Consider the following 23,544-nt stretch of genomic DNA (forward strand, 5'->3'; position numbering starts at 1 on the left):
AACAAACTCGTTTGTAGAATCTTCTCAATTAACCCTCTATTATATAGCTCCTTCTCAATATGTAATCGACACAACCCATCCTGTTCAGCTTCTTTCTACAACCCATATATCCCGCCTTTTGTTCTATACAAATCTTATTGAACAAGTGATGACCTACATTGAAGACCAAATTTTGGAAGATGTAATTTTGCCTGTTATTTACCCTGTTCTCAAATGGAAATCAATTCAATCAAAAGACCTTTACGAGAGTGTTCATGCTGCTATATTGAGTCTCTTAACTGCCAAAAAACCCGTATCCCGTGAAGTAGCGGGTGTTTACGCCAATATTCTCATCAGTGTGAGTTTACAAATAATATAGAATAACATCAGGATCCTAATAATATAATACGCCGTGTTTTTTTTGTAGAGTTTCCCCGAGAGAATTAATTTACAGCAGCTTACATTTGGTTACTCAACTATGACTCAGGCTTTATGTGATATGGATGATGCAATTGCATGGCTTACTGTTGGACATCTCTTGGATAAGATTGATGGATTGACAGAAGAGTCGCAATGCGTGGAGAGGTCACAATATATAACTGTTCTTATCGAACTTATGAAACCACTCTCACTTGGACCTTTCTATGCAGTCTATCTGAATAAGCTGAGGACATTGGTGCTTAACTTGGAAACACCAGGTATGCAAAAAGCTACATTGAAGTTATTGTTTGAAACTGTCAGCGGGACAGGTATTTCGGATATGCGACGAGTAGAAACTGTAGGTTGGTTCTTGGATTTGAAGAACCAGGTGGGAATCTAAGTACAGCTTATAATGTTAATCTAAATTCAATTTAAACAAAAACAAAAAATAAAAAGCAGAAACAAAAAAAAGAGTAGGTTGATTAGCCAACTACTTTTTAAGATGGTCCCACTGTTCCATTTTTTCTTAGAAAAAAAATCAATTGGTATTAAAAATACACAAAACAAGAGCTACCAAATATATACACTTTGTAACTGTATTGATTTATTATTCACAATTCATAACTTGATATTAATAAACGCTTGTTTATATCTTATCTTAAATGTGAGATCTATAAAATTATTTCTTATTCTTTTGTTTCTTGTTTGCCATCAGGCGCTGTTGGATCTTTTCAAATTCATCATCAGTAGGTTCGATGTAATCAGAAGTACGCTTGGAAGAAGACTCGGAGGACGAAGCTTGTTCTTTTTTGGCTTTCTTTTCTATAGAGTCGAGAGTGTGTCTCAAACCACTTTGTCGGTTCTGTTGTCTCGCAAGGATCATAGCCTCGAGTGAAGTGTTATCGCTCTCATTTTCCTTTTCTTTTTGATTTTTGCTTTTTTTCATTTGTTTCTCGAAAGCAGCCTCGTCTTTCTTCGCTTGCTTAGATCTTTTGGCATGGGCTTTTGAAGTACTTGTAGCCTCAAAAGCTTTGCGTGATTTTATAGCCCCACTCTGAATATGTTTGTTGACGATTTTCTCTAGGCGAGGACCGTCATGAGCAGTAGAACATTCAAGGTGACCAAGGATAGAATCTAGATTGCCTTTGAATTGCTCATAAAATCTCAGGACATCTTTTTCCTCTTCCTCGGATCCTAAAAGGCTATTGATTTAGCATCGTATTCTTCATGTTTTGTGCAATAGTTTTAAGAATACAGATAATACCTCTATACTTTTCTGAATGGGCTTCAATGGTCTCTGCACTAACAATTCCTGACCACAGATCTTTAAAATAATCTGACCATGATTTATCACCGTCATTCAAATTATCTGTGCTGATGTTTCCTGTAGTATCATAATGTGATTTTTTTGAGGGATCGCTCAATATTGCATAAGCAAGACCAATTTGCTGAAATGTTTCGGTGGCTTTCTGTTTTTCTTCCTCAGTTGAAGTAGTAGGTTGCTTATCTGGATGATGTTTTAAGGCTAGTTTTCGATAAGCTGTTTTGATGGCAGCTTGATCGGCATCTTTTTTGATCAAAAGGATCTCATAGAGTGACTTTTTTACAGGCAATGGAAGGGACATTAGAGAGTTTGTCTGAATTGATTGTCAATAGTCTGATTATCACGGTTTATGAGTTCATAAAGACCTGTCACATTGACGGCGTACCTGGAGTATTCACGTCACTATGCTTTATGAAACAGATGTTGAGTATATACTTATATTTACCCCGCTTGTTATTTTTGTATTTTTTTAATGGTACAACATTTCCATATATACATTTAGTCCTTCACAACACAAAATTTGGAGTCAACATATGCAAACTTGAAGATATGGGTGATATTATTCCATAATTCTTTATCTTTAATACCTTTAATAATATATACTTGATGATTATGTATCTTGAATCAGTTCGTTTATATACCTTTTCTCTTAGGTTGATATATATGAGTGGTACGATTCTTTTGGGTAGATCCAAAGACATATCCCAATTATCAAAGTTGGAGAAAGCTCTTGATGTATTACTGAAACCTTTGTCCGTAAAACAATAGCCTTTTTTTTTTATTATCCGAAGCCGATTTTATGGATTTTATTGCTCTCCGCCAAGTTGTGTTAAAGTTTGTGTGTGTGCGTGTGTGTGGGCATAATGAGAAAAAGTGTCATCACGTTTATGCAAACTGAACATCTGGTGTATTTGTATTTTTTTTTTTTTTGGTTTTCAAAGTCTTTATCAATTGATTTTATTCTGTCAAACTATCCTTCATTATTCTCATCCGAAATGAGAAAGCTGTTTTAAAAGAACATATATAAAAAATGCGTAGAATTTGCATAGTTAAAAGGAGCTTAGAGTATAAAAGGGCAATAAGAAAACTTACATATACAACTTTCAACAATTGTAATCAAAATTATCTCTTTAGATAGAGTAGAACACTCATTCTGTTATAGAAACCTAAAGAGATTGTAGTCAATGTATATAAAGCACAAGATATAATAAATATTTACTAAATGTTGTTCTCATCGTTTTGGTCATTTATAACTATTTCAGTTTGGTCAAGACTTTTGGAATATATATATATATTAAAGAAAAATGATGATTGATTATTAACTCGCAAGGGCTTTATAATATATATAAAAATGTTTATTTGAGCAAAAGAAGAAATATATGTCTGTCCAAAGCAGATTTATCGGCTGTATTTGTTAAATAATAGTAGTATCAATAGGAATAAACTAAAGGAGTCTTGGACTACGCGCATTTTTGGGAACTTTTTCACCGTTTATCATTAGATAGGTTGGCTCTGGTGCAGCAACTAATGCTTCGATTGATGCGGTTTCTATTACTGAAGAATATTTGACATCTGAAATTATTGATGAGCGTGGGCTTTGAGCATATTCTGTTGAATACTGAGGCGCGGGAAAGATGTAACCATTGCTGATCCAGAGAACAAATGCAGCCACCATCACAAGGAAGACGACTAGTCCGGCCATACCCAGTATGCATCTACCGCAAGCAGATCCTCTTTGGCGACGGTGGAGCCAGGCCGAAGGTTTTTCTGATATGGGTTGTCTGAAACTCAAAAGAGTCGAATCTGATCCTAGGCTTGACTCTGATCCGATTACTGTGCTAGATGCCGAGGATACATAACCAACACTTGCGCGGGTGCTACTTGTTCTCGAGAGTGTGCTCTCAGAGGGATCCATACTGACCGGCCTACTACCACCATGTATAACAACTGCTTGTGGTGGATACACCGGCTGTAAGTCTTGCATCTCTTCAGCGATAGGATGTACATTAGCTGGTCGGAATGGTTCTGGAGCCAACATTGGTGTGTTCTTCTTAGTATCGTTGTAATTTGGTTGCATGTTTGTTTGTTTGTTTGTTTGTAAAAATAGAGTAAATATCCCAAAGAGAAAAAAAGGTAGCGATAGAAAAAGAGTATTTGTTGATTTATTGGCGATCTTAAATATTCGGCTCGCGTAATTATGTAAAGCCTTGTAAAAGTGCACTGAGTAATTGTTTCACTGTGTTTGTATTCATCTTTTCTATCTTTAAAAATTTATCACACAAATCAAATACTTTTAACAACCAACTCAATCCGCAGGTAAGTTTAGGAATAGATATTAATATATATAATAGCTTATTTGCACTTCTTGAAAGTATGTATGTCTTTATTATTTCAAACATTTCATAAGATTATGCTTTTGAAACCAGCTTTTAAATTCCAAAAATATTAATGTACAAAATTCCAATTTAGAAACAAGGTGGACTTCTAAAAAATATACCCTTGCAACAAGATGAATATTTGAATCATTCATTTCATTTTTACATGTTTGAAAAAGAGATTGAATGGATATATAATGACATCAGCTTCTTACTTTATACACTAGTACATGTATAAAGTACCCCCAGGCTTGGTATAATGTTTTCTGTTGTTTTTACTGCGGATATAAGCATTGTTATATGATTACCGTATAATGTCTTTCTCATGGTTCAAAATGAAATAAAAGTCAAACACAAGTACATTAGATATAATAGCAAAACATTATATTTATTCGCATGCATTTATTATGATAATTTTCATAATTTATTCTATAAAGTAGACGTTTTTTGTTTTGTTTTGCTTTGCTTGGATTGGACACATAAAATGAAACAGAGGGAAAAAGAAAGATTTGTAATTTATCATGCTGAATTGGGCCCGGCTTCTTCGTCACCCGAAGAGGCAGAAGGAAACTGTGTCTCCTTGCGAGATTCTGCGAGTAGCTTGTCAATTCCCTTTTCTTTTAGAGTAATCTACACAGAATGTTAATAAACAGGAATCAAATATTGTTGCATGATCATTCATTACCATGACACAAGCGCGGTAATCTTTGAACAAATCTTCACATTCTGGTGTCGTGTCTCCCTTTAAGAACTTTTCAGAGTACCACTTGTTGAAGCAGGTGTCATATTTTTGCTTGAGTTCTGTGCAATGAGCACCAACACTTGAAGACATGGTGAATAAAAAGATGTTATCTAGTGAAGGGATTGGAGGAGGGAAGTTCTGTTATCGGTGACTTGCTTTCTGGCTGGGCTTAATGCGTCAGACAAGCCAAAGAAGCGTTGATGAGCTACTTTTTGGTTTTGATGGCATTGATTTTCTTTTTGTGAAACTATATATACTAATATGCAATTCAAAAAAATCACAAAGAAGTTTACTGTGGGGATTTGGTTTAAGAAGTGATATTTTGGACCATAAATGTTATATTTACTGTTTATGTGGATTTGGCTTTGATTTTTGACTTTGGCTTTGAGAGAAATATTTAATGTTAGTCATCTAAATTTTTAACATCACCGTTTAAAGTTTATAACTATTAAGCTTAATACATTTTGGTCCATTTTAATATGGCTCCAGGCTTTTTTTGATGTTTGAATTCCACAATTCTCCTATGAGAAATATTATCCTTTTTTTTAATGTCTTTACAAAACATTTTAAGAATGAAGATTTAATCAATTGGTGTTTATAGTTCAAAAGAAATTTTAATCATATAATTTTCCAATAATTTAACAATTGCATAACAGTATAACTCAGAGTATATTCAATCTTGATAATTCTAGCCAACATTGAAGACTATGTAATTCAACCGATCAATTAGTAATAACTTATATATATAAAGTCAAAACAGATAAAATGATTGAATTGTTGTGTATTACATTTAAAAAGAAAAAGAATAAAGAACTGGTATTGAGCTAATGATAATTTGAATTCGTAGACTTGTTATACTGTTTGAAAAGAACTCTTAGGAAATACAGAATAATTATAAGTCTTCTAGTGCTTTAAAGCCTATTGTAGCAGGAATGATCTCACATTCTTCAATATACATGCAAAATATTTAGAACCTCTCGGGAATATTTAATAGAAATATGAGACCGACAAGTCAATTTCATTGTACTTATTAAGCTTATTTATTTATATATTTTTGCTTTTGTGCTTTCAAAATACTTTAATATTCAAAACGTGTGCTTTCTAATTCATTTCTCGGTGATATATATATATATGTGTGTGTGTGAATTATACACTATATCTTAGTGGACTTTGATTTTACAGCTTAAGTATACTTGATATACTTTTCAATATTCAAAAATATTATAATTCTATTACTGTCAATGAATATATTATATATATATATTAAAAAGTATGATAATAATAATAGTATATTAATGTATTTACATATATAAAGCACATGTATATCGTATTATAACATTCATCTGATAATAAAACTAATTTGTTTACGAATCCAATAATTGAGTGACTTGACCAACACCCTTGGTGCGCCCCTCGCGAAATATCTGTAGGCGCAGTATTAATTACAGTTCGTTAGTTATGTAGAAACTTTTTTTTTAAAAAAAATAAATAAATTATGCACTTACTAGGCGTGCACCCTTGGTCAGGTACTCAGGGTGCTTGACAAACTCAAATTGCTGGCATTTGAATTAATACCAATCATTATTCACTATTATTCATTATTACTCATTCAACCTACCACTGTTGCACGGTCTCCTGTCCGCAGCACTTGCTGCTCCATTGCTACTATACTGGCTGTCTGTCGTACAGCTCCACAGTGAACCATAGCTTGGTAACGTTGTTTGATGGTAGTTGAGTGGTACAAGATGAGTATCTCAGCCTCAAAGCGTCTCGATGCTTTCGGCATTGGTTGATCCTTTTCATGCGTCAGTAGCACCATACCCTTTCGTAATCCACTTCTCCGTACGTGCTTAAGTGCAAATGTTACACTCTGGCCTGCTTTGGCAATCGGCACAGATACTCTTTTACGATGTATTCCTTTTATTACAGTCGGAACAAATTGGCCAGCATAGTTGGGACCCACTAATAATTTATCACCAACATGGATCACTCCACTCATAACAATACAGCTGACTACTGTGCCCACAAACGGTACTGAATAGGTCTCATTAATTTCGGCCTGGAATGGCTGTTCTGTGTCATAATGAGCAAAAGACGGCAATATGTTTAGAAAGCTGCGCAAAAGATCAAGACCTTCGCCCGTCACATTGCTGATCTTAAAGACAGGGCAGAGACGCTTAGTAACAAAATGTTGCTATTTGTGGAAACATTAGTAAAATAAAGAAAGAAGAAGGAGAGCAAACACGACTATCAGCTATACTTACTGCGGTCATTACTACATCATCTTTGGATTCCACAAAGAGAGGGATCTTGCGACATGATTTTCCTTTGAGGATCTTAACCAGATCCTGGACGGTACTCCGTAAGACATTTTCAGGACATCGATCAATTTTTGTAATAACAACGAATACGGGAATTGTTAATGAAAGAGCTAATCCAAGATGTTCTTTGGTCATGCCAACAAGGCCAGAGTTTGCTCCAACCTAATGGATTTGTTAATTATACAATAGAAAAGTAAATAATATTAGATCTTACCATGAGCATTGCAAATTCCGGTGCATTTCCTGTCATACCAAATACGGTTGTCTATAGAGAAAATATTAAGAATATTAGATAATAAGAATTGGTCTATTAATTTACCTTGAGATATTTTTCGTGGCCAGCTAGATCCACAAAACTCAATACTTTCGCTGATCTCTGACAGACTTCTTCCCATGTTAACCGCCGCCCCGCATGGTTAGGTTGAACAATCGGTTGAGAGTTTGCATCGAATCCCATTATTTCAGCTCCCACACTAGAAGTTCGGCCAGAGTCGATCTCATGCTTGTGTCTATCGATATAATGAGAAGGAAGATTCTCATGATATATTTGTATATATGTATATATACCTGAACAGGTTTAACCGTGCTTTTCCTCTTCCATCATCCAGTAATCCTTTTGTAAGCACTCCCAAAAGTGTCGACTGTATTTTATTAATATATTTGGTTCTTTGAACAAACCCCCCAAGATCCCGTTCAAAAAATCCCCATTACCTTGCCAGCATCCTATATTTTAGTTTAGTCAAAAATGGCACTAAATATATTGTATTGTCTTACTTACCACATTTCCGACAACCGCTATCCGAATTTCTAGGAGGTCTTCGACTGATGCAGGTTTCTTTCGAATCATGATATGAGTAATTTCTCCATTACATGCATTCGGAGCCTCTGGGTCTTCATCCAATTCGCAGTAAGCGGCATCGAGATCCTTAACTATGACTCCCAAGGTTGCTTTACAGACACCATATTCTTGGAGAGTCAGTCCCATAGGAGCACCATCCTCTATATTGACGATGATTCATTTAAGCAATTGATTTTTTTTAATTTTAATGACTTTGGGATACTTACCCTCCACACCAAGCTCCAGGAGAGTTTCTCCCCGCCCTTGTTTCATTCGTTTTTCAAGAAGGTCCTTGAAATAAGCAATATCTTCGGGTGTAGAGTGTAGCCATCGATCCTTTATTTATACATATACATATTAGTTGTTGTTGTTGATGTAATATCGATATACGTTTCAACGTTGATTTGTGTTTCTCAAAAACTAAAAAGCATATTCGTGTACGATATATACTTTAAGAGTGCGCTCTATTGGCAAGTCATTTTGACATTCAAACATGTCCATTGTGGAATTGTCATCAAGGGAAGCATTCAGTAGTTGCAATGCCAATTCAGTGGCAGGGTCTGTTTCTTTGGAGTTTGTCATTGATAAAATAAATTGAGTTATTACAAGTGGAAAGAGAAATAACGAAATTAAAATAATGGCGCAGCAAAATTAAGTGGGCCTCTATATACAAGAATGCAGAAAAAAAATGAGTCAAAGTGAGAGAGGTAGGGGAATGATAAGAATAGTAGGAAATGAAAAAAGAAGAATAAGAAAAAGGAAAAAAAAATGTATACTCTAAATGGCATATACATTATGTGGATATGCTCGTCAAATGATTACGTTAATTAAGCTTATCTAGAAAATGAATATGGTGGAGGGGGTTGCATAGGTGCTCCACCATTTTGGCGAACCATCATCCATTCTTGCCTTCCTGCCTGTCGACTCTTCTTCTTAAAATCAAGGTAACACGGACAAAGAAAAAACCCCGGCTTTTCTAATGTGTTCTGGGCATCGACCATGGGGTCGCTCAATGCTTCTTTGTAGGTAGGCAATGTCGCAAACTCTTCCTTTAAGCGACAGTCTAAGATTGTGATGGGTGTATCGAGGTGTATCTGGACCCTTTCAGAAGAATCTGGGACGGAAAGTTCGATATGAATCCGAAGGTTGTGATTAAACTTCATCTGAGAAAAAAAGGTAGTGTGGTTAAGTGTGAGGCAGTTTGGCAAGGTAAAAATAAAGCGATGTTGGAAGGGATTTGAGAGCGGGATGTGAGCATTCTTGGCCGCAAGTGCTCTTCTAAGGTGTGTCAGTGGTACGTCGGAACATGGTACAAGCCCATTCAATGCCAAAGAAGGGTCCTCTAGGTTGGTCACAGACGTCAATTGGAGTTTGTAATCGTGGGATTCTTTGCGATATGCATTGAACTCCGGTAGTTGATAGACTCTTCTTTCAGTTAGGACAATTGCTATTGATTCTAGGTGAACATGTTTAAGATGAGGTGCAAGTATAACTGAAATAGGAAACTGTGTTCCAGATGAAGCTATCGCTTTATCGATACAAATTGTGGCGTCACAGGCATCAAATTTACGATCTACTACAATCGAAGGACTTGGTAGAGCGTACGAAATGAGGGATGCATCTGAGGATGTCAATGTACGGAGGAGCATGATGTTGCGTCTGCATCTTATATTTGTACCCAGCCCATTTCGATGAACTGTCGCATTAACATAATAATATACTTTTGCTATTTCATCTTCGATCGTCTCCACCATTGTGTTCGGTAAGAGAAATGTGAATGGCCAACGATTCAATCCGGCCGGGATCATGACCGATTGATCTTCTGGTAATGTCTGGAGAATAAGGTTTTGCTCATGAATAGTTTTTTCATGATACACCTTTCCGCGCGACCCGAGACCTGCTTTACGATCAGAATAGCCACCAAGAAAATAACCACTTTGGAAATTTACCTTCTGGCCACAGCATATAAGATCTACCTACTAATTGGACTATCACATCACAGGCATGTATAGGTTTTGATAGAACCAATTCAACTTCTCCTCGGAGAACATGAGTAGCTGGATCAGTGGGTGGTCCTCTCAAAATTGTTACCGGCTCAGCCAGTTCGATAGTGAGGTGTTTGCTGGCAGGGAAGAACGGCACCGGCATGGTTTTTGTTGGGTAGTAAGCGGGTAAAACAAGACAAGGAGTATCTTACTATGAATAGAATTGCATGGTAAATACACCTGTCAAATGAAAAAGCCCTTTTTATTCGGAGCATCGAATCTCTTTTTTTTTTCATCTTTTGCAGTATTGTACAAGCCTTCAACTTCCGTTCTTCTACACGTTTCAACTTAAATGATATTCAACTTGTGCTGTTCACATGTTTACTTAGTGCGAGGAGTCTAAACTAGAAGGCTTATTGAGATGAATAATTCCAATATGGCAAATTTAAATGGATTTTTTTTGGGCGCTTTAAAAACCAAACTTCTTTACCCACATGGCGGTTTACAGTTTTGAGCAGGGTTTTAATATTAGAGGATGCCATTGAAAGAACGAATCATTTATAGATTATCTGTAGAGCTGTATCAAAAGTAACTTTGTTTATGAACTCCGAGTATTCTTCTTGGCACACTATTGTTTCTTTTCTTGTTGTTTTGAATTATATAAACGGGATCCCTTTCGTATTTTAACAACAAAGAAGTGATTTATTGTGACAGATACAAGATACGTATATTTTCTGGAAAATATATAAATAAACATTATGAACGAGCGATTCAGAAAATCCCATTGATCATTGCTAAGATTTCCTGATACTAGAATATCTAAATACATACTATTTTTTTGTATAAAGCAAATATAGAGCAAGACCAGTACTGGCAAGAGAAAAAAATTGTCTGGGAATCCCAAGACTTCTTAGTTTAGGAGGCAAATGGCATATTCGGAAAATCGTAATAATTAAATTGAAATTAGCCTTTAAAAGAGAGTGTGAAGGAGTTTTTAGAGAGAGTGTAGACTTGTAACAATTCTTTATTAATTTTCTTGGACGTAAAAAAATTCTACATGGGTAAAAGACTTTTCGTCTAATGATATTATCTTTGGTACTTTAGACTATACATAAAATTTTGTTAAAGTACCCCTATGGTAATGAATCGTGGTGTAAAGCAAGTTAACAAAAATTAAATCTGATAAAACCTGGTTCATTAACCATCTTCTAGCCCGCTTATAGCCCGCTTCTAATCCGATGTACTACAGCCAAAGTTCAGTATAGTAGAGAGGATGTAGACTTTCAGCAAAATTTTCATCAAGCTCAATCAATATATAGTAGTGGAGTAAATTTTTACAAGTCCATACCCTCTCCTTTGAAGAGATGGTTTCCACTCCTAATTTTAGAACGTACTGATTGTAATACTTTACGCAGCTTTGAGCCAAATAAAAAAAAAGTATCATATCGGCAAAAGACTTTCCTGACCCTGAAGAATATGTCTACACGACATAAATAGATTGAAACAAAAAACGAACTAGGAAGAATGAAAGAACGTGATTTGGAGCGGCGAGTCTCGGCTTCCTCTTTTAAAAGAAGTGGGTACAAGCCTGTCTGGATAAAGGCTGGTGAGAAGCACAATAACGACTGCTTACAGCCAGGTTTCTCATGAAATATATGATCGGTAACCACATGGGAATGTGTCTGAATTGGTGGTGGTGCTTAACCACTTGATTTTATAAATGATAACATGTACTGTGGACTTGTAAAAAAAAAGAAAAACAGGACTTTAACCCATCCTATAGAATATGGTTGTACAAGATCTCTGAACTATTATTTTCAAGAAGACAACGCAAGGCTTGACAAAGTTTTGCGAAAATGGCGCAATAGATATTTTAGTATAAAATTTTCTTGGGGCTCCGTCGAAGATTCAAAGTATTGGAATGATAGATATCATATATAATCTTTTGAATTGTCGTATGTCCTCCAAAACTTTCTAACCCACAACCTTGAGATTTTTTTATTAAAAAAAAAAGAATCTCTGTAAGAGGAGTAAAAAGCTATTAACATGAATATATGCAAGAGGCGTTGTTCTATCAAACGTAACAAAGCAATGATTGTCAAGATAGCATAAAAAGACGAAGAAGAGGCGAAGTTACTTGGTTTTAATGGATAAGTCACGTAGCCCAAACTTTATAGTGAGTTAATTGAAGAAATACTAGTCGTATAAGCAAAAAAAAAGACTAATATAAGTTCATGGCATTCATTTCCATTTCTCTTGAGGAAGGTTTTTGGATATCTCTGTGTATTTGAATAAGTACATCACTCCCTTTGTATGTGTGTGTTTAAAAGCCTTCAGGGACACCATACATACACACAATCTCTCAGAGAGAGAAAGAGAGAGAGAGAGAGAGAACTGGAAGAAAGTTTTAGTTCCAGGAGGATAAGACTAATAATCATGCGAGTGATAAGTCAATGGTATTTAAGTTTAACTAAGTACACCTTTTAGGTAGCTGATCATCTCAGAGTCCAAATATCAACCAACTAGAGCGTTCGTTTTTATATGTCAAAAGAAGAATATAGCTGTAAAAACACCGTTTAATAATTACTTATCATTTGAGTCATTTGACGAAAAGGTAATTTTTAAAAGTCTTTTAATTGAAGAGATTTTTTCTTACGTCTTAATGTGAGCAAACAGCACACCTATATTTAATATATATATATATACTCATTTTGATGTACCTGTTTTATTCAATTGTAAAGAGAAAGTGTATATTTAAGAGGAAGAAGATATTTAAAAATAAAATAAAGATGAGACGAGACGATACTATACGAGACTTTATTTTACTGCGCACTGTACCATTGAATGGAATCAAACACTACTATTAATTGATATACTATAGATTTAGTATAAATAGACTGCTCATTAAATGATCGCTATATTTGATAAATATATATGTCTTTAAATTATATGTATACCTATAGATTCCAATTCCAATCCAAAATACCATTGCTCCATAGGCTGGACATTTGTGTGTTAAGCTCGTTGCAACATAGTATTTAGCATATAAACCAAAATATCTTATACTTGTAATAATAGAATGTGTCAAGGTCAAAATTATCTTTATTTATATCTCTCCTTTTTTTATTTGTATATATTTATTTAGTGGTCAAGGCTGTTCTTGGTTCTCGTACCCCACAGCTAAAACGATGTGGGCTCTGTACGACACTGGTGACAAGGTCGATTGTTTAGAAACCGCAGTCATACCTGATTGCACTTTATATATATTCTTTCCTTTTTCTTCTTCTTATTTTTAGCCCAAAGCAGTATTAGATTCCACATGCCTTGGTCAATCAACAATAAGGCTATATAATCAATGCATCTATAGATTAGGGATTAGGAAAGGATCTAAAAAACAGTAGATCTCAATGACCTTTCTATTGAATCTGCAATAGTTGGCACAGAGGTTAAATAGCTTAACAAACTTTCGTGACTGTTGGCAGCTTTGTTCTTGTTCTTGTTCTTGTTCTTGTTCTTGTTCTTGTTCTTGTTCTTGTTCTTGTTCTTGTTTTTGCTTTAGGAAAAAAAGTCTCTACAGGTAGATATGTATATATAAAAGTACAGTTTTTTGGAGTCAATCAATATATGTATAGTTATATCTTAACCTGCATTTATTAATGAAAATAGATATATAGAAGGTGTATTTTTTTTGCAGGATTTAGGCTCTGGTCAAATATAGGATTCTTCCTTCTTTTCTTCTTTCTATTCTTTTCCTCTTTCTTTTTAGTAGTAGTAACAGTGTTATTCTTATTCCTTTTTCTATTGTATATCTTATTTTTTATTCCCCTTTATTCTGTGGTCATTGTTTTTCTTTTCTTTTGAAGGACTCCCTTGACTATTCGTTTTCTTCAGGGATTTTCTTCTTTTATTTATTTCTGTCAAAATCTTTGAAGAATAATATGTGTGTTTTGGTAGATAAGCCGTGTCTTACAAAGGTGCCAATCCTGGTCTTTTGATAGAATCATTGCATGCACTTAAATACTACCAAATAAGTCTTTTTAAAAGAAAAAGTAAAATTCATAAAGTAAAAGCCCCAAAAAAAGCATAAAATAAAAAGACTTTATGAATACATAATATAATATAAAATGGAATGAAATGAAATGAAAATAAAATATATACACACACACACATGTATATATATAAAAGAGCGCGGGTTTGCATAGTTGAGATTACAATTAGCACTCCATTGGTAAGACCATGTTAGTTTTAATGCAACAGACAAGGCTTTGCTTTGAAAGTCAAATGGACACAAAGGAGCCTTTGTTTTTTATATATATTTTCATCGATTCTTATAGCTTTATATCCCCTAATGTATTCATTCGTCAAGAACATACCCCTCTCTTCCTATCACTTTTTGGCTCTCCATATATGGAGAGTTTTCTCTTTTCTTTTTGCTCTTCTTGCTGTCTACAGCCTGAACATTTGACAAAAAATAAATAAGGGGTGGAAGGGGGGACAGGTTGAAGGAGGAGAGGGCCCAATAGACCTTAACTGACTACCCACCTACCAACCAACCAACAAAACTATCTAATTGTCTGTATGTCCGTATGTCTGTCTGTCTGTCTGTCTGTCTGTATATATGTCTGGTTGCCTAGCTACCTAATTACCTAATTACCTATCAATATACCTACCTATCAACCTTACTTTACCTGACCTGACCTGACCTGACCTTGGCCCTTTCTATCCCGTCACTTTGCTGTGGGTTGAGTTTCGTTTTCTATTTATTCTTCAACTTATATTCTCTATTTGTTTTCCTTTCTCTCTTCTTCTCTTTCTCTCCCCCTTTTCTTCTTCTTCTCTCTTTTCTTCTCTATTTATTATGTCCAATTCAGGAACGCGTCATACAAGTCTGGCTGCTCATGAAGAAGCCAGCCAGATAATAAAGAAGCTTAATCTTATAGATCCATTGACTCTTTTCCCAGAAAGCAAAAACACCACCGTAAGTCTATCATTTTAAGAAACACGCCTATAATTATCCTTAGCCTCCCTTAGGACAGCGTCTATTATCCACACTCACCAATCTCGTCACACTCTCTCGTCTTGGCCATCCCTCACAACTAGCCTCTCATCTCATCACACTTTCAACTGCCTCAACCCTGCTTTCATCACTTATCAGCACCCTATTAGCCCCTCATCGATCAAATAACCGTCCCACTAAGCTTTATGGATCTCTCGGACGTACCTCCCAGTCAATCTCATATTCTACACCACAGGCACTCTCTAGTGTCATTCAACGCGAAACAGACGCAATCCACAAAGAAATCGAGAGACTTGGCCGACGAGTGAATTCAGTCACACGCACTTCACTACCACTCACTCACCAAACATGCCAAGTAAGAAAAAAAAAGAATTGATGATGTGATGCTATTATTGTTTGTAGAGTGCATGGCCTGATCCGTCTTATTTTCTTTTTATTATTGTGATCGCCAAAGCTTTCAGAAGCAACCCTTTTAAGCCATCTACATAAATTAACTGAAGCACTTTCGAACCTTCAATTATCCATCACCCGGGCTCATGCCGCAATCCACCGCAAAGGTAAACCTCGACTCTACAAACGTCTTTCTTTCTTATTTCTCATATCTCACTTTCTCTGGTACATCATCCGTGCACTGTTGATCGTCCTTGTACAACCCAACCCCTCCCCAACCCAACCCATGCTCAATTTTATTTTGTAATTTTCTACGCATTTCTGAATTACTGTCCAAAGTACACGCACCATTACCAAGTCTATCTAGTTCATCATCCCTAGGGACCCAACACAGGGATCCACCATTGCTAACTTCCCGTAGTTGTTCCAAAGTAGAAACACTGTCTCCTTGGAAAAAGTACGTTTAACATAGTTCAATATAACCCTCCACAAAATATCTGTTCGAACCAAAAAACAAATACATATATATATATCAATACCTTGATTATTCAATCTTCAAAAACAAAAAAAATGCTTTTGCTTTTGCTTTTTATTTTATCTTATTTTGTAGTGAACGGTCCGATTCAGGTAAGCGTACAAACCCTTTGGATTACACGTGGAAATCTGTGACCAACGACGTTGCATATGTACAACCCCAGTCGGAAAGAGACTTATCCACAGTCTAGCAGCCTTCAAGACCCGGCCCACTCCCCTTCCACAAGTACCTACAAAAGCATCAGAGAAGTCAGAGAAGCCTGAGAAACCAGACCAGGCAGAGCAACCAGACCAGCAAGAGCAGCCAGATAAACCTTTAAAAGAAAAGCTCTTTGTAGATTCAGAAGACAGTGATACGTCTGAATCATCTGGACTAATCCACAGAGGCTCTAAAAACAATACATTTAAGCAACTCTTTCACAGCAAACGCGAAAAGAAAACGAGTGGAGGACGAAGTTTGAAAGAACTTTTTCACATCTCCGCGGGCCATAAAGAGAATATTGAACAGGCTAATGCGGCTAAACGAAGAGGGACCATTAATACCTTTTCAGTTAATCAGGTAATTAATTAGACGGCGTTGAATGATATATTATCGTTTGATTTATTGTTTGTTTTTTTGGTCATATAGTGTTCATCAAAGGCATATCCTTCAAGGACCCTGACCTTCCACTCATATTCATCAGACACAAAATCCCCAATTACAAGCCAATCCGCCGAAACGGCCCGAAGACCACCCCAGACACATACTCATACACTCTTTTCTACCTTGCGCCACACAGCCACTACTCGACGGCCAAAGAAGCGAGTGGACCATGTACTGTCAATTATCTCAAAAGCGCCTCAAATGTCGGCCAGCAGTGATATACCACCCCAAGGCCAAGACTTTGACCTAGACCTTGATCTTGACATGGCTTCTTCAACGATCTCGCTTGAAAGTGATCTAATATTTTTGCCGGCGTCATCATCTATTACATTAGCTAGTTATTTAACTGGTCCCCTAGAACCTAGCACATCAGAACCAACAAGTCCTAGCCGTCGTATAAGTCAATGTCCGACAATTCGATCTTCTGGATCATCATATTTCTCGGCTCGTTCTTCTCACTCCACCTTACACTCCTTAGCTAGTGAGCCGTGCGAATTGAACAAGTACAGAAAGGCAATCGATTCAGAAGAAACTCTAGGTGAGCCATCTACACCTACGCCCACGTCTACACCTACGCATACACCCACACATACACCCACACCTGATCCAAGCCATACACCTTTGTCATCCACTACTCTTCTGCTAGATCGGCCCGAGTTTTTACTTCAGGACTTGCCCAAATCACTCCACAGTCCTGGATCAAACACACCAAAACCTGTGTCTTTTTCGATACCAATACCAAAAGGCGAGACAGTTAAGGAAAAACAGTTTTCTCTATCTCTTGGCTTCCCATCGGATCTTTCGCCATCTCGCGCATCCCAGACAAGGACTCGAAAAGAAGGCGAATTGTATTTTGTGTCAGAGAATGGCCAGGACGTTTTGGTGTTGAAGAAAATATCATGTAAATTGGATATAATGGCTGGTACAGTTGACAAATTGCTTGATAAATTGGCAGATGAGACAGCTCAAGGTAAAATTATATATACTATAATTGATGCCAAAAGGCTTTAAGAAAATTGAAAAAAAAGACACTTATGATTGAAAGGAGTTATTTAGATCTTGATTATGTGGATACGTTCTTGATGAGTTATGCGTGCTTTACAAGCTCCATGAGATTACTGGATAGTTTAATGAGACGATTCCATCCACCTACACTGGTCAACAGACAGGGGAATATTCAAAAGGTACCAAGGTGTATCCAGGCAAAGTAAGCTGATCCATATTTATTATCACACCTTTGGTTAATTATTATTTATTTATTTATTATTTTTTCATTTTTTGTTTTAAAAAAAAAGGGTACTGAATGTCATCTCTCGATGGGTTAAACTGCAGTGCCAAGATTTTAAGCAAGCTGGTTTGCGGAACAGACTTGCTCATTTCATTGAACATGGAGTAGCACATGCTGGTTTTAGTATAGAAGCTGGCTTAATACAAGATGCCTTGGATGTCCAGGTAAGGTCCATTGTGATGAACTTTTGTCTTCTCCCTCAGAATGTAAAACCTGATCTCCTAATTATACTGTATTGTATTATGCTTTTTGATCAATAGCTCGCCCAGCAAGCCCGTAAACGACATTCTCTTGTGGCATTAACATCTCATTCATTAAGTTCGTTTGGAGCATGGTCAATGCCAATACAGGATGGTTCTAGCCCACCTTCGCCCTCTTCCTCGATCCCCTTTTCAGCAAACTATCGTCCGTCCACCACACCAAGTTTACAGTCATTCGTATCTTTTAATACCAGTACCCCGCCCGACTCTCCAACTTTCATGCCTCCTCCTAGTGGGTTAACTCTTATCCCAGGTGTGCTGACTTTGAAGGCCAAAGATATCGCAAGGTACCTTACCTTGGCGGATTTTTATATCTTTCGGTGTATAACTGCCTACGAATATATGCATGGTCCCTGGCGAGACCCTCACAATACAGCCAATGAGCCCTTTGACCCGAATGACTCAATTAGCTTGCTTGCTCAGAGAGCTAATATGGTAAGTAAATAAATAAATATATACATATATTTATATATAAAAGAAGAGAGGTATAGAGAAAGGAACCAAAGGAAGAAAAAGAAAAAGGATATAACCTTTAGGTTTTTTTTTATTTATGTATGTATATGTATATATATTGGGTTTCATTATCGTCAAACAGATAAGTCATTGGGTGATTCATGATGTATGTACATCTCAATCAGCCAAGCAAAAGCGTAATATTATCCGTCGATTAATTGAAGTTGCAAAGGTACAATATATATATATATATATATATATATATACTATACAAAGAGTATAATTTCTTGTAGGTTTAATTTTTTTAAAGAAAGATAGTAATGATAATAATTCTAATAATGATGTGTGTGTGTATATCGACATATAGTTTTGTTTGGATTGGAACAACTTTCACACAAGTATGGTGATTACTATGGGACTTTTGAGTGGAGCTGTCCAACGTCTTGAAGATGCCTGGCAATCCCTGCCTCACCGTGACACGCACACGTTTGAAATCCTTCAAAAGAATCTAGACGTTTGCAACAATATGTCAGTGTATCGTAATGCGTTGCAAAAGGCAAAGGCACCCGCGATTCCCTTTTTTCCGCTTGTTCTCAAAGATGTTACTTTTTTTATGGACGGAAATGCGACCATGATGCCGGAATCATCGTCTTCTTCTTCGCCCGGGTTGATCAATTTTGGCAAGTTTCGATCACTGGTTCAGTTTCTGGACTGCACAGTCAAGTATACTAGTGAGAACTATTATTTTGCAGGCGACCTTGAACATCTGCCATTTTTTCCTGGAGTAACATTACACAGATCGGCCCATGTTGCTCCTCTCGATTGGGTAGCAGAGGTAGTAGAACGACGAATCCAAGCAGTTTCAAGGTGTCATCAAGATCCATACTGTGAAATTTTGAAGTAACAGAAGAAAAAAAAATACAGCCATTAACGACCGAATTTCAATGAAGGCGCAGTCTCGTATACAAAAAAAACAAAAACAAAAACACACGCACATATACACTTACACTTACACATACAACATACAACATACAACATACAACATACAACTCAAAACATGTTCCCCTTGCTCTTACTCGCTCTTACACACACGCACTCTTTCTCCTTGATTATTTTTTGGTGTTTAAAAGAAACACAAACAAAAATAAGGAGAAAAGGGATGGTTCAAAGCCAATATTTCTTTTATTTTCTATTCTTCTTCTTTTTGGAGGAGAGATGGTCTTTATACACACATATATATACATATTCTTGCATATTCCTCAAACATCTTGCCTCACCAAGACTTGGAGTAAATGCCAAGAAAACAAGGTGGACCAAAAAAAGACTATAGGAATCTAATTTTTCATTTTGCATAGAAGCATACTACCGTCTTATATGTTTGTGGGCGGGTGTATGCTTTACATTTTTTCCCGTTTGGCAGAAAGGATTCCCCAAAACACAAGATGTAAGCGCTTGGAGAATTCATTCAAGTCTATTGTGTCAAAGGCTTCATTTTTCTTTTTCTGTATGAAAGTTTCTGTATATAGTAAATTTTATTATTATTATTTTATTCTTCTTCTTCCTCTTCTTCCTCTTTGTATCGAATTAACAGACAAACGTCGTTAATGACATCTGTACTCTACAAGTCATATCTTGTGAATCGAGCCACAGTAAGCAGATCCTTTCCTTTTTGTACCCCCCTCCTTTTAAAAATAAAATAGAATGAAAGAGAAAGCATAAAAGGTATATTTACCTAATGCATGCAATAGGGTAATAAATAGAGGCTACTAGTATGTGTCTATTTCAATCTATGGAGCCAAAATTATTAATATCCATAATATTTAAAGATACAAAGTAAACTTGTGGGTTTTAAATCGATGTGTCTAAAGACAGTAGAACATACATTACCTTGTCATTCTGGAGAATGTGTAGGAATCTGACTCTCTTCATCTAGGGAAACAAAACAGGATATATTTACTTTATTTCTTCACTGATTGTACTCTACTAGATCATATAGACCCAATGTTGATCTTATTTTGGTTGAATTTTAAGGATTCCTTACAAGACCATGTCAAGACCCTACTGCTCTCTGATTCTATTTAAACCCAAGATCCTGCAGACAACAATGTAACCAATTTGTAGATCATAGGCGTACTTTGTAGCGTACAAGCTGTGTCTTATGAATATAAATTCAAAGATATTCGCTAAAAATACACCTCATCTCATCAAAGGAAAGAAAGAAAGAGATATTTCTAAATGCCCAATTATATATACTCTTTCTCCTTAACAAATACCTTTTTTTGATATATACAATAACGAGAGAGAGAGAGAGAGAGAGAGAGAGAGAGCTAGGATCGTAATAATATTTGCTACAAACTATGAATTAAGTTATGTATTTACCCACCAAACCTCCTTAACGATACAAGTCTCGAGATCTTGGATTAATGTATGGAGAATATACTTGGTCTTTGTAACCTAATCTTTAAAGTCTTACAGAAACGTTCAGAGATCCAAGGTAAGCTAATCATTTATAATATTGACTATTATTATTATTATTATTATTTATTTTGGAAAGGTGTACTAGTTTGCTTTTATCAAACCACCAACACATTAGAGGTCAAGCCAAACATCTTTTGGTAAATATCATTGATGAGCAGTATTAAAACAAAATGACACTAGAGGAAGTACTATTCGTTACTTATGGTCAGTCAATCAACTTTCCAAAACATGGTGATAAGATTTATCCAAGTTTTAAATTATCAAGGATTATATTCTTCACAGCGCAATGTTTCTTATTTAATACCAACTTTGACTACTTTGTTGTATTCACAAGCCCAGAGACAAATAAATTCAAATTGCGTTTAATTGTATGTTGATATAGAACATATATATATGTTAAGTCTATAAGTATTGCTTTGATCCATATAGTTCTCTATTTCTTCAGGTGCTTTAATATATATATGTATATGAGCACATTTGATTAACGAGATACAAGACCATCAATGTAAACGCAACATACATATCTTTGGTCACACTTGGTTGATAAGAGAGACATTCCCTTTTATATATATGTGTATATGTATATATCAGTCTGATTGTATCAATATCACGGCCTATAAATTAGAATGACAATACAATTATGAGGTATTAAATACTTGTTTCTTTATATGACTTGTCTACTGAGAACCAATAAATATAAAGCTAAATTCTCTTTATCAAAGATAGCTGTTTAAGTATTGGTCTCTAAATGGGTAGGTAAGATAAATAAAATACATTAGAGATAGAGAAAAGATGTAATGAGTTCTAATTGAGCCATGTCGCTTTCGAACATGGGTTATCCAGAGGCTGGATATGACAGTGTAAACATAACCAAGCCATCAAAGGCTAGGTTGACTGTTGTTAGAGATATCTCTTGAACGCTCGATCACTTGGTTACATGTGTATTATTTGGCATTAGTACGAACTATACAGTGATTTAGATGTTTTAATACACTGCCTATTCTTTTTGAACCTTTTTAAAGATGAAAACAAAAACAAGTGACTTTAATAACATAAAGAAAACATATTGTGGTTTCATGTGAGACTTCTGTATTGATCCTAGTTCCAGGGTTTTAACAGCAAGTGCTAAATTAAGAACAAAATAGATACACAGTAAAATGCTTTATTCTGATAGATTGCCGAGCACTCTGATTGGAAAGCAGTTTGAGCTTCGACTATCTATTATTTATTTTTATTACTTAAAATATATGTATATAAAAAAGGGATATAGATTGATAGAGAATGCAAGACAAGACAAGGCAAAGTAAAGAAGGGGCGGATTTATGAACTTCTTTCTTTTTCTTGTTCATAAATGAATGTACAAATATTATTGCTATTATTACTTGACAGATTTGTTGATTGTTTCAGTGTTTATCATACTGAGAACATTCTTCTATCTTTCATCAAGAAGAAATTTATAGGTGATAAGAAAGAAGGGAAGATTCACAACATAGAGTACCTTGCTGTTGTGGACCATGTATAGTATACACCTCACATGCTGTGAAAATACCATTAAAAGGAAATTGTTTGATAGAAGCAAAGAACAAAACAGAGTTTGGGGGTTTGGTTTTTTTTCTTTATTTTTTTCATATGGGTTTTTGCGCGTGTGGGTTTATGTTTGTGATAAAATCAGTCAAAAAAAGGTATAAAATGAGATCCAGATAACTAATACTTGCGCTAATACTAAAAGAAAAGAAAAGAAAAATCTAAAATATACACAGAGTCACTCTGCTTCGATGCTACAGACCCGAATATATCTAGTAAATTTTTTGAAGGTGGAACAGATAGTCTTTTTCTTAAAATAAAATAAAATAAAAAATAAAATCAGGTAAACCTTTATGTAATTCACATTGAGGCGGGAAACATCGGAAGTACCGTTGTATGACTATAGGCGTTCTTATCTTTTTAGACTCCAAGTCTTTACAACCACAATACCAAATATAACATTAATCTTGAGTAATTGTTGTTTTACGAGATTAGATGAGAGAATCTATTGGTAGAATCTTGTTGTTGTTGTTTTTTTTTTCAAAGTCTTATCTTATCATGATTTATTTTTATCATTCCCAATAGTCTGTACAATAATTAACCATAATACTGACTCCCCCCAAAAAAAAGCGCAATAATGAATGAACGAATGAATGATTTGTAAGATCTATAGCATTTCCAAGATATCTCATCTTTTCTCTTTTTCTAATCTCGATTTACATCTTGTACTTTCATGATTAGGCGTGTAATTAATTTTACTAGATTGAACAAATAAAAGTATCCAATTACTTTCAAATTTCAAATACATTTATTATTATTCTTTAGAAAATATACTGAAATAGTAGTAATAATTGAATATTGTGCCTCAGAAACAATTCCACATATACAACAGAGAGAAAGAAGCAGAAAAATGGCTCAGAATACAGTCAATCGGTGCATTTATTTTTTTAAAAAAAAACACTTATTGATAAAA

General features: G+C 35.4%; 7 protein-coding genes across 7 annotated transcripts; 2 read left to right on the plus strand and 5 right to left on the minus strand.

The window, feature by feature from the left end:
• The first annotated feature begins 108 nt into the window (after positions 1-108).
• Positions 109-891, plus strand: PHYBLDRAFT_157480 (hypothetical protein). Its single transcript, XM_018433624.1, has 2 exons — positions 109-337; positions 407-891. Exons 1-2 carry the CDS (start codon positions 149-151, stop codon positions 797-799), a joined length of 582 nt encoding a protein of 193 aa, XP_018296232.1. The 5' UTR covers positions 109-148; the 3' UTR covers positions 800-891.
• Positions 892-1,171: 280 nt separating this feature from the next.
• On the minus strand, positions 1,172-1,991 carry PHYBLDRAFT_6096 (hypothetical protein; the record flags this gene model as incomplete). The annotated part of the gene is made up of 2 exons (XM_018440724.1): positions 1,172-1,593; positions 1,664-1,991. Coding segments are annotated over 2 exons (750 nt in total), but the record flags the coding sequence as incomplete, so codon positions are not given.
• A 1,176-nt stretch (positions 1,992-3,167) lies between these two features.
• On the minus strand, positions 3,168-3,800 carry PHYBLDRAFT_71759 (hypothetical protein; the record flags this gene model as incomplete). The annotated part of the gene is made up of 1 exon (XM_018442536.1): positions 3,168-3,800. The coding sequence occupies one exon, from the start codon at positions 3,798-3,800 to the stop codon at positions 3,168-3,170; it is 633 nt and encodes a 210-aa protein (XP_018296234.1).
• A 657-nt stretch (positions 3,801-4,457) lies between these two features.
• Positions 4,458-4,930, minus strand: PHYBLDRAFT_179467 (hypothetical protein; the record flags this gene model as incomplete). The annotated part of the gene is made up of 2 exons (XM_018438150.1): positions 4,458-4,728; positions 4,784-4,930. 2 exons carry the CDS (start codon positions 4,928-4,930, stop codon positions 4,618-4,620), a joined length of 258 nt encoding a protein of 85 aa, XP_018296235.1. The 3' UTR covers positions 4,458-4,617.
• A 1,145-nt stretch (positions 4,931-6,075) lies between these two features.
• On the minus strand, positions 6,076-8,594 carry PHYBLDRAFT_130560 (hypothetical protein). Its single transcript, XM_018429373.1, has 11 exons — positions 8,450-8,594; positions 8,227-8,335; positions 7,940-8,160; positions 7,873-7,884; positions 7,729-7,802; positions 7,481-7,670; positions 7,376-7,426; positions 7,105-7,323; positions 6,459-7,034; positions 6,346-6,396; positions 6,076-6,264 (listed from the first exon to the last, which is right to left on the minus strand). Exons 1-11 carry the CDS (start codon positions 8,579-8,581, stop codon positions 6,205-6,207), a joined length of 1,695 nt encoding a protein of 564 aa, XP_018296236.1. The 5' UTR covers positions 8,582-8,594; the 3' UTR covers positions 6,076-6,204.
• Positions 8,595-8,832: 238 nt separating this feature from the next.
• PHYBLDRAFT_163318 (hypothetical protein) lies at positions 8,833-10,147 on the minus strand (the record flags this gene model as incomplete). The annotated part of the gene is made up of 2 exons (XM_018434772.1): positions 8,833-9,896; positions 9,949-10,147. 2 exons carry the CDS (start codon positions 10,145-10,147, stop codon positions 8,833-8,835), a joined length of 1,263 nt encoding a protein of 420 aa, XP_018296237.1.
• Positions 10,148-14,842: 4,695 nt separating this feature from the next.
• On the plus strand, positions 14,843-19,473 carry PHYBLDRAFT_71756 (hypothetical protein; the record flags this gene model as incomplete). Its single annotated transcript, XM_018442535.1, has 12 exons — positions 14,843-14,962; positions 15,006-15,356; positions 15,456-15,558; positions 15,731-15,848; positions 16,002-16,018; positions 16,090-16,484; positions 16,554-17,538; positions 17,625-17,775; positions 17,864-18,020; positions 18,117-18,551; positions 18,712-18,801; positions 18,937-19,473. The coding sequence occupies 12 exons, from the start codon at positions 14,843-14,845 to the stop codon at positions 19,471-19,473; spliced, it is 3,459 nt and encodes a 1,152-aa protein (XP_018296238.1).
• Positions 19,474-23,544: the final 4,071 nt, after the last annotated feature.

Source organism: Phycomyces blakesleeanus (genome assembly GCF_001638985.1).
Source record: "Phycomyces blakesleeanus NRRL 1555(-) unplaced genomic scaffold PHYBLscaffold_3, whole genome shotgun sequence".
Classification (NCBI taxonomy): Eukaryota; Fungi; Mucoromycota; class Mucoromycetes; order Mucorales; family Phycomycetaceae; genus Phycomyces; species Phycomyces blakesleeanus.

What these genes read in the sequence shown, in the direction of transcription:
- PHYBLDRAFT_157480 (XM_018433624.1), top strand. Translation starts at nt 149, where the DNA reads ATGACCTACATTGAAGACCAAATTTTGGAAGATGTAATTTTGCCTGTT. An exon ending in ACGCCAATATTCTCATCAGT is followed by an intron (nt 338 to 406) that starts GTGAGTTTACAA and finishes TTTTTTTTGTAG; the next exon opens with AGTTTCCCCGAGAGAATTAA.
- PHYBLDRAFT_130560 (XM_018429373.1), bottom strand. Translation starts at nt 8,581, where the DNA reads ATGACAAACTCCAAAGAAACAGACCCTGCCACTGAATTGGCATTGCAA. An exon ending in CCTGGAGCTTGGTGTGGAGG is followed by an intron (nt 8,161 to 8,226) that starts GTAAGTATCCCA and finishes TCGTCAATATAG; the next exon opens with AGGATGGTGCTCCTATGGGA. An exon ending in CGGAATTTGCAATGCTCATG is followed by an intron (nt 7,324 to 7,375) that starts GTAAGATCTAAT and finishes CAAATCCATTAG; the next exon opens with GTTGGAGCAAACTCTGGCCT.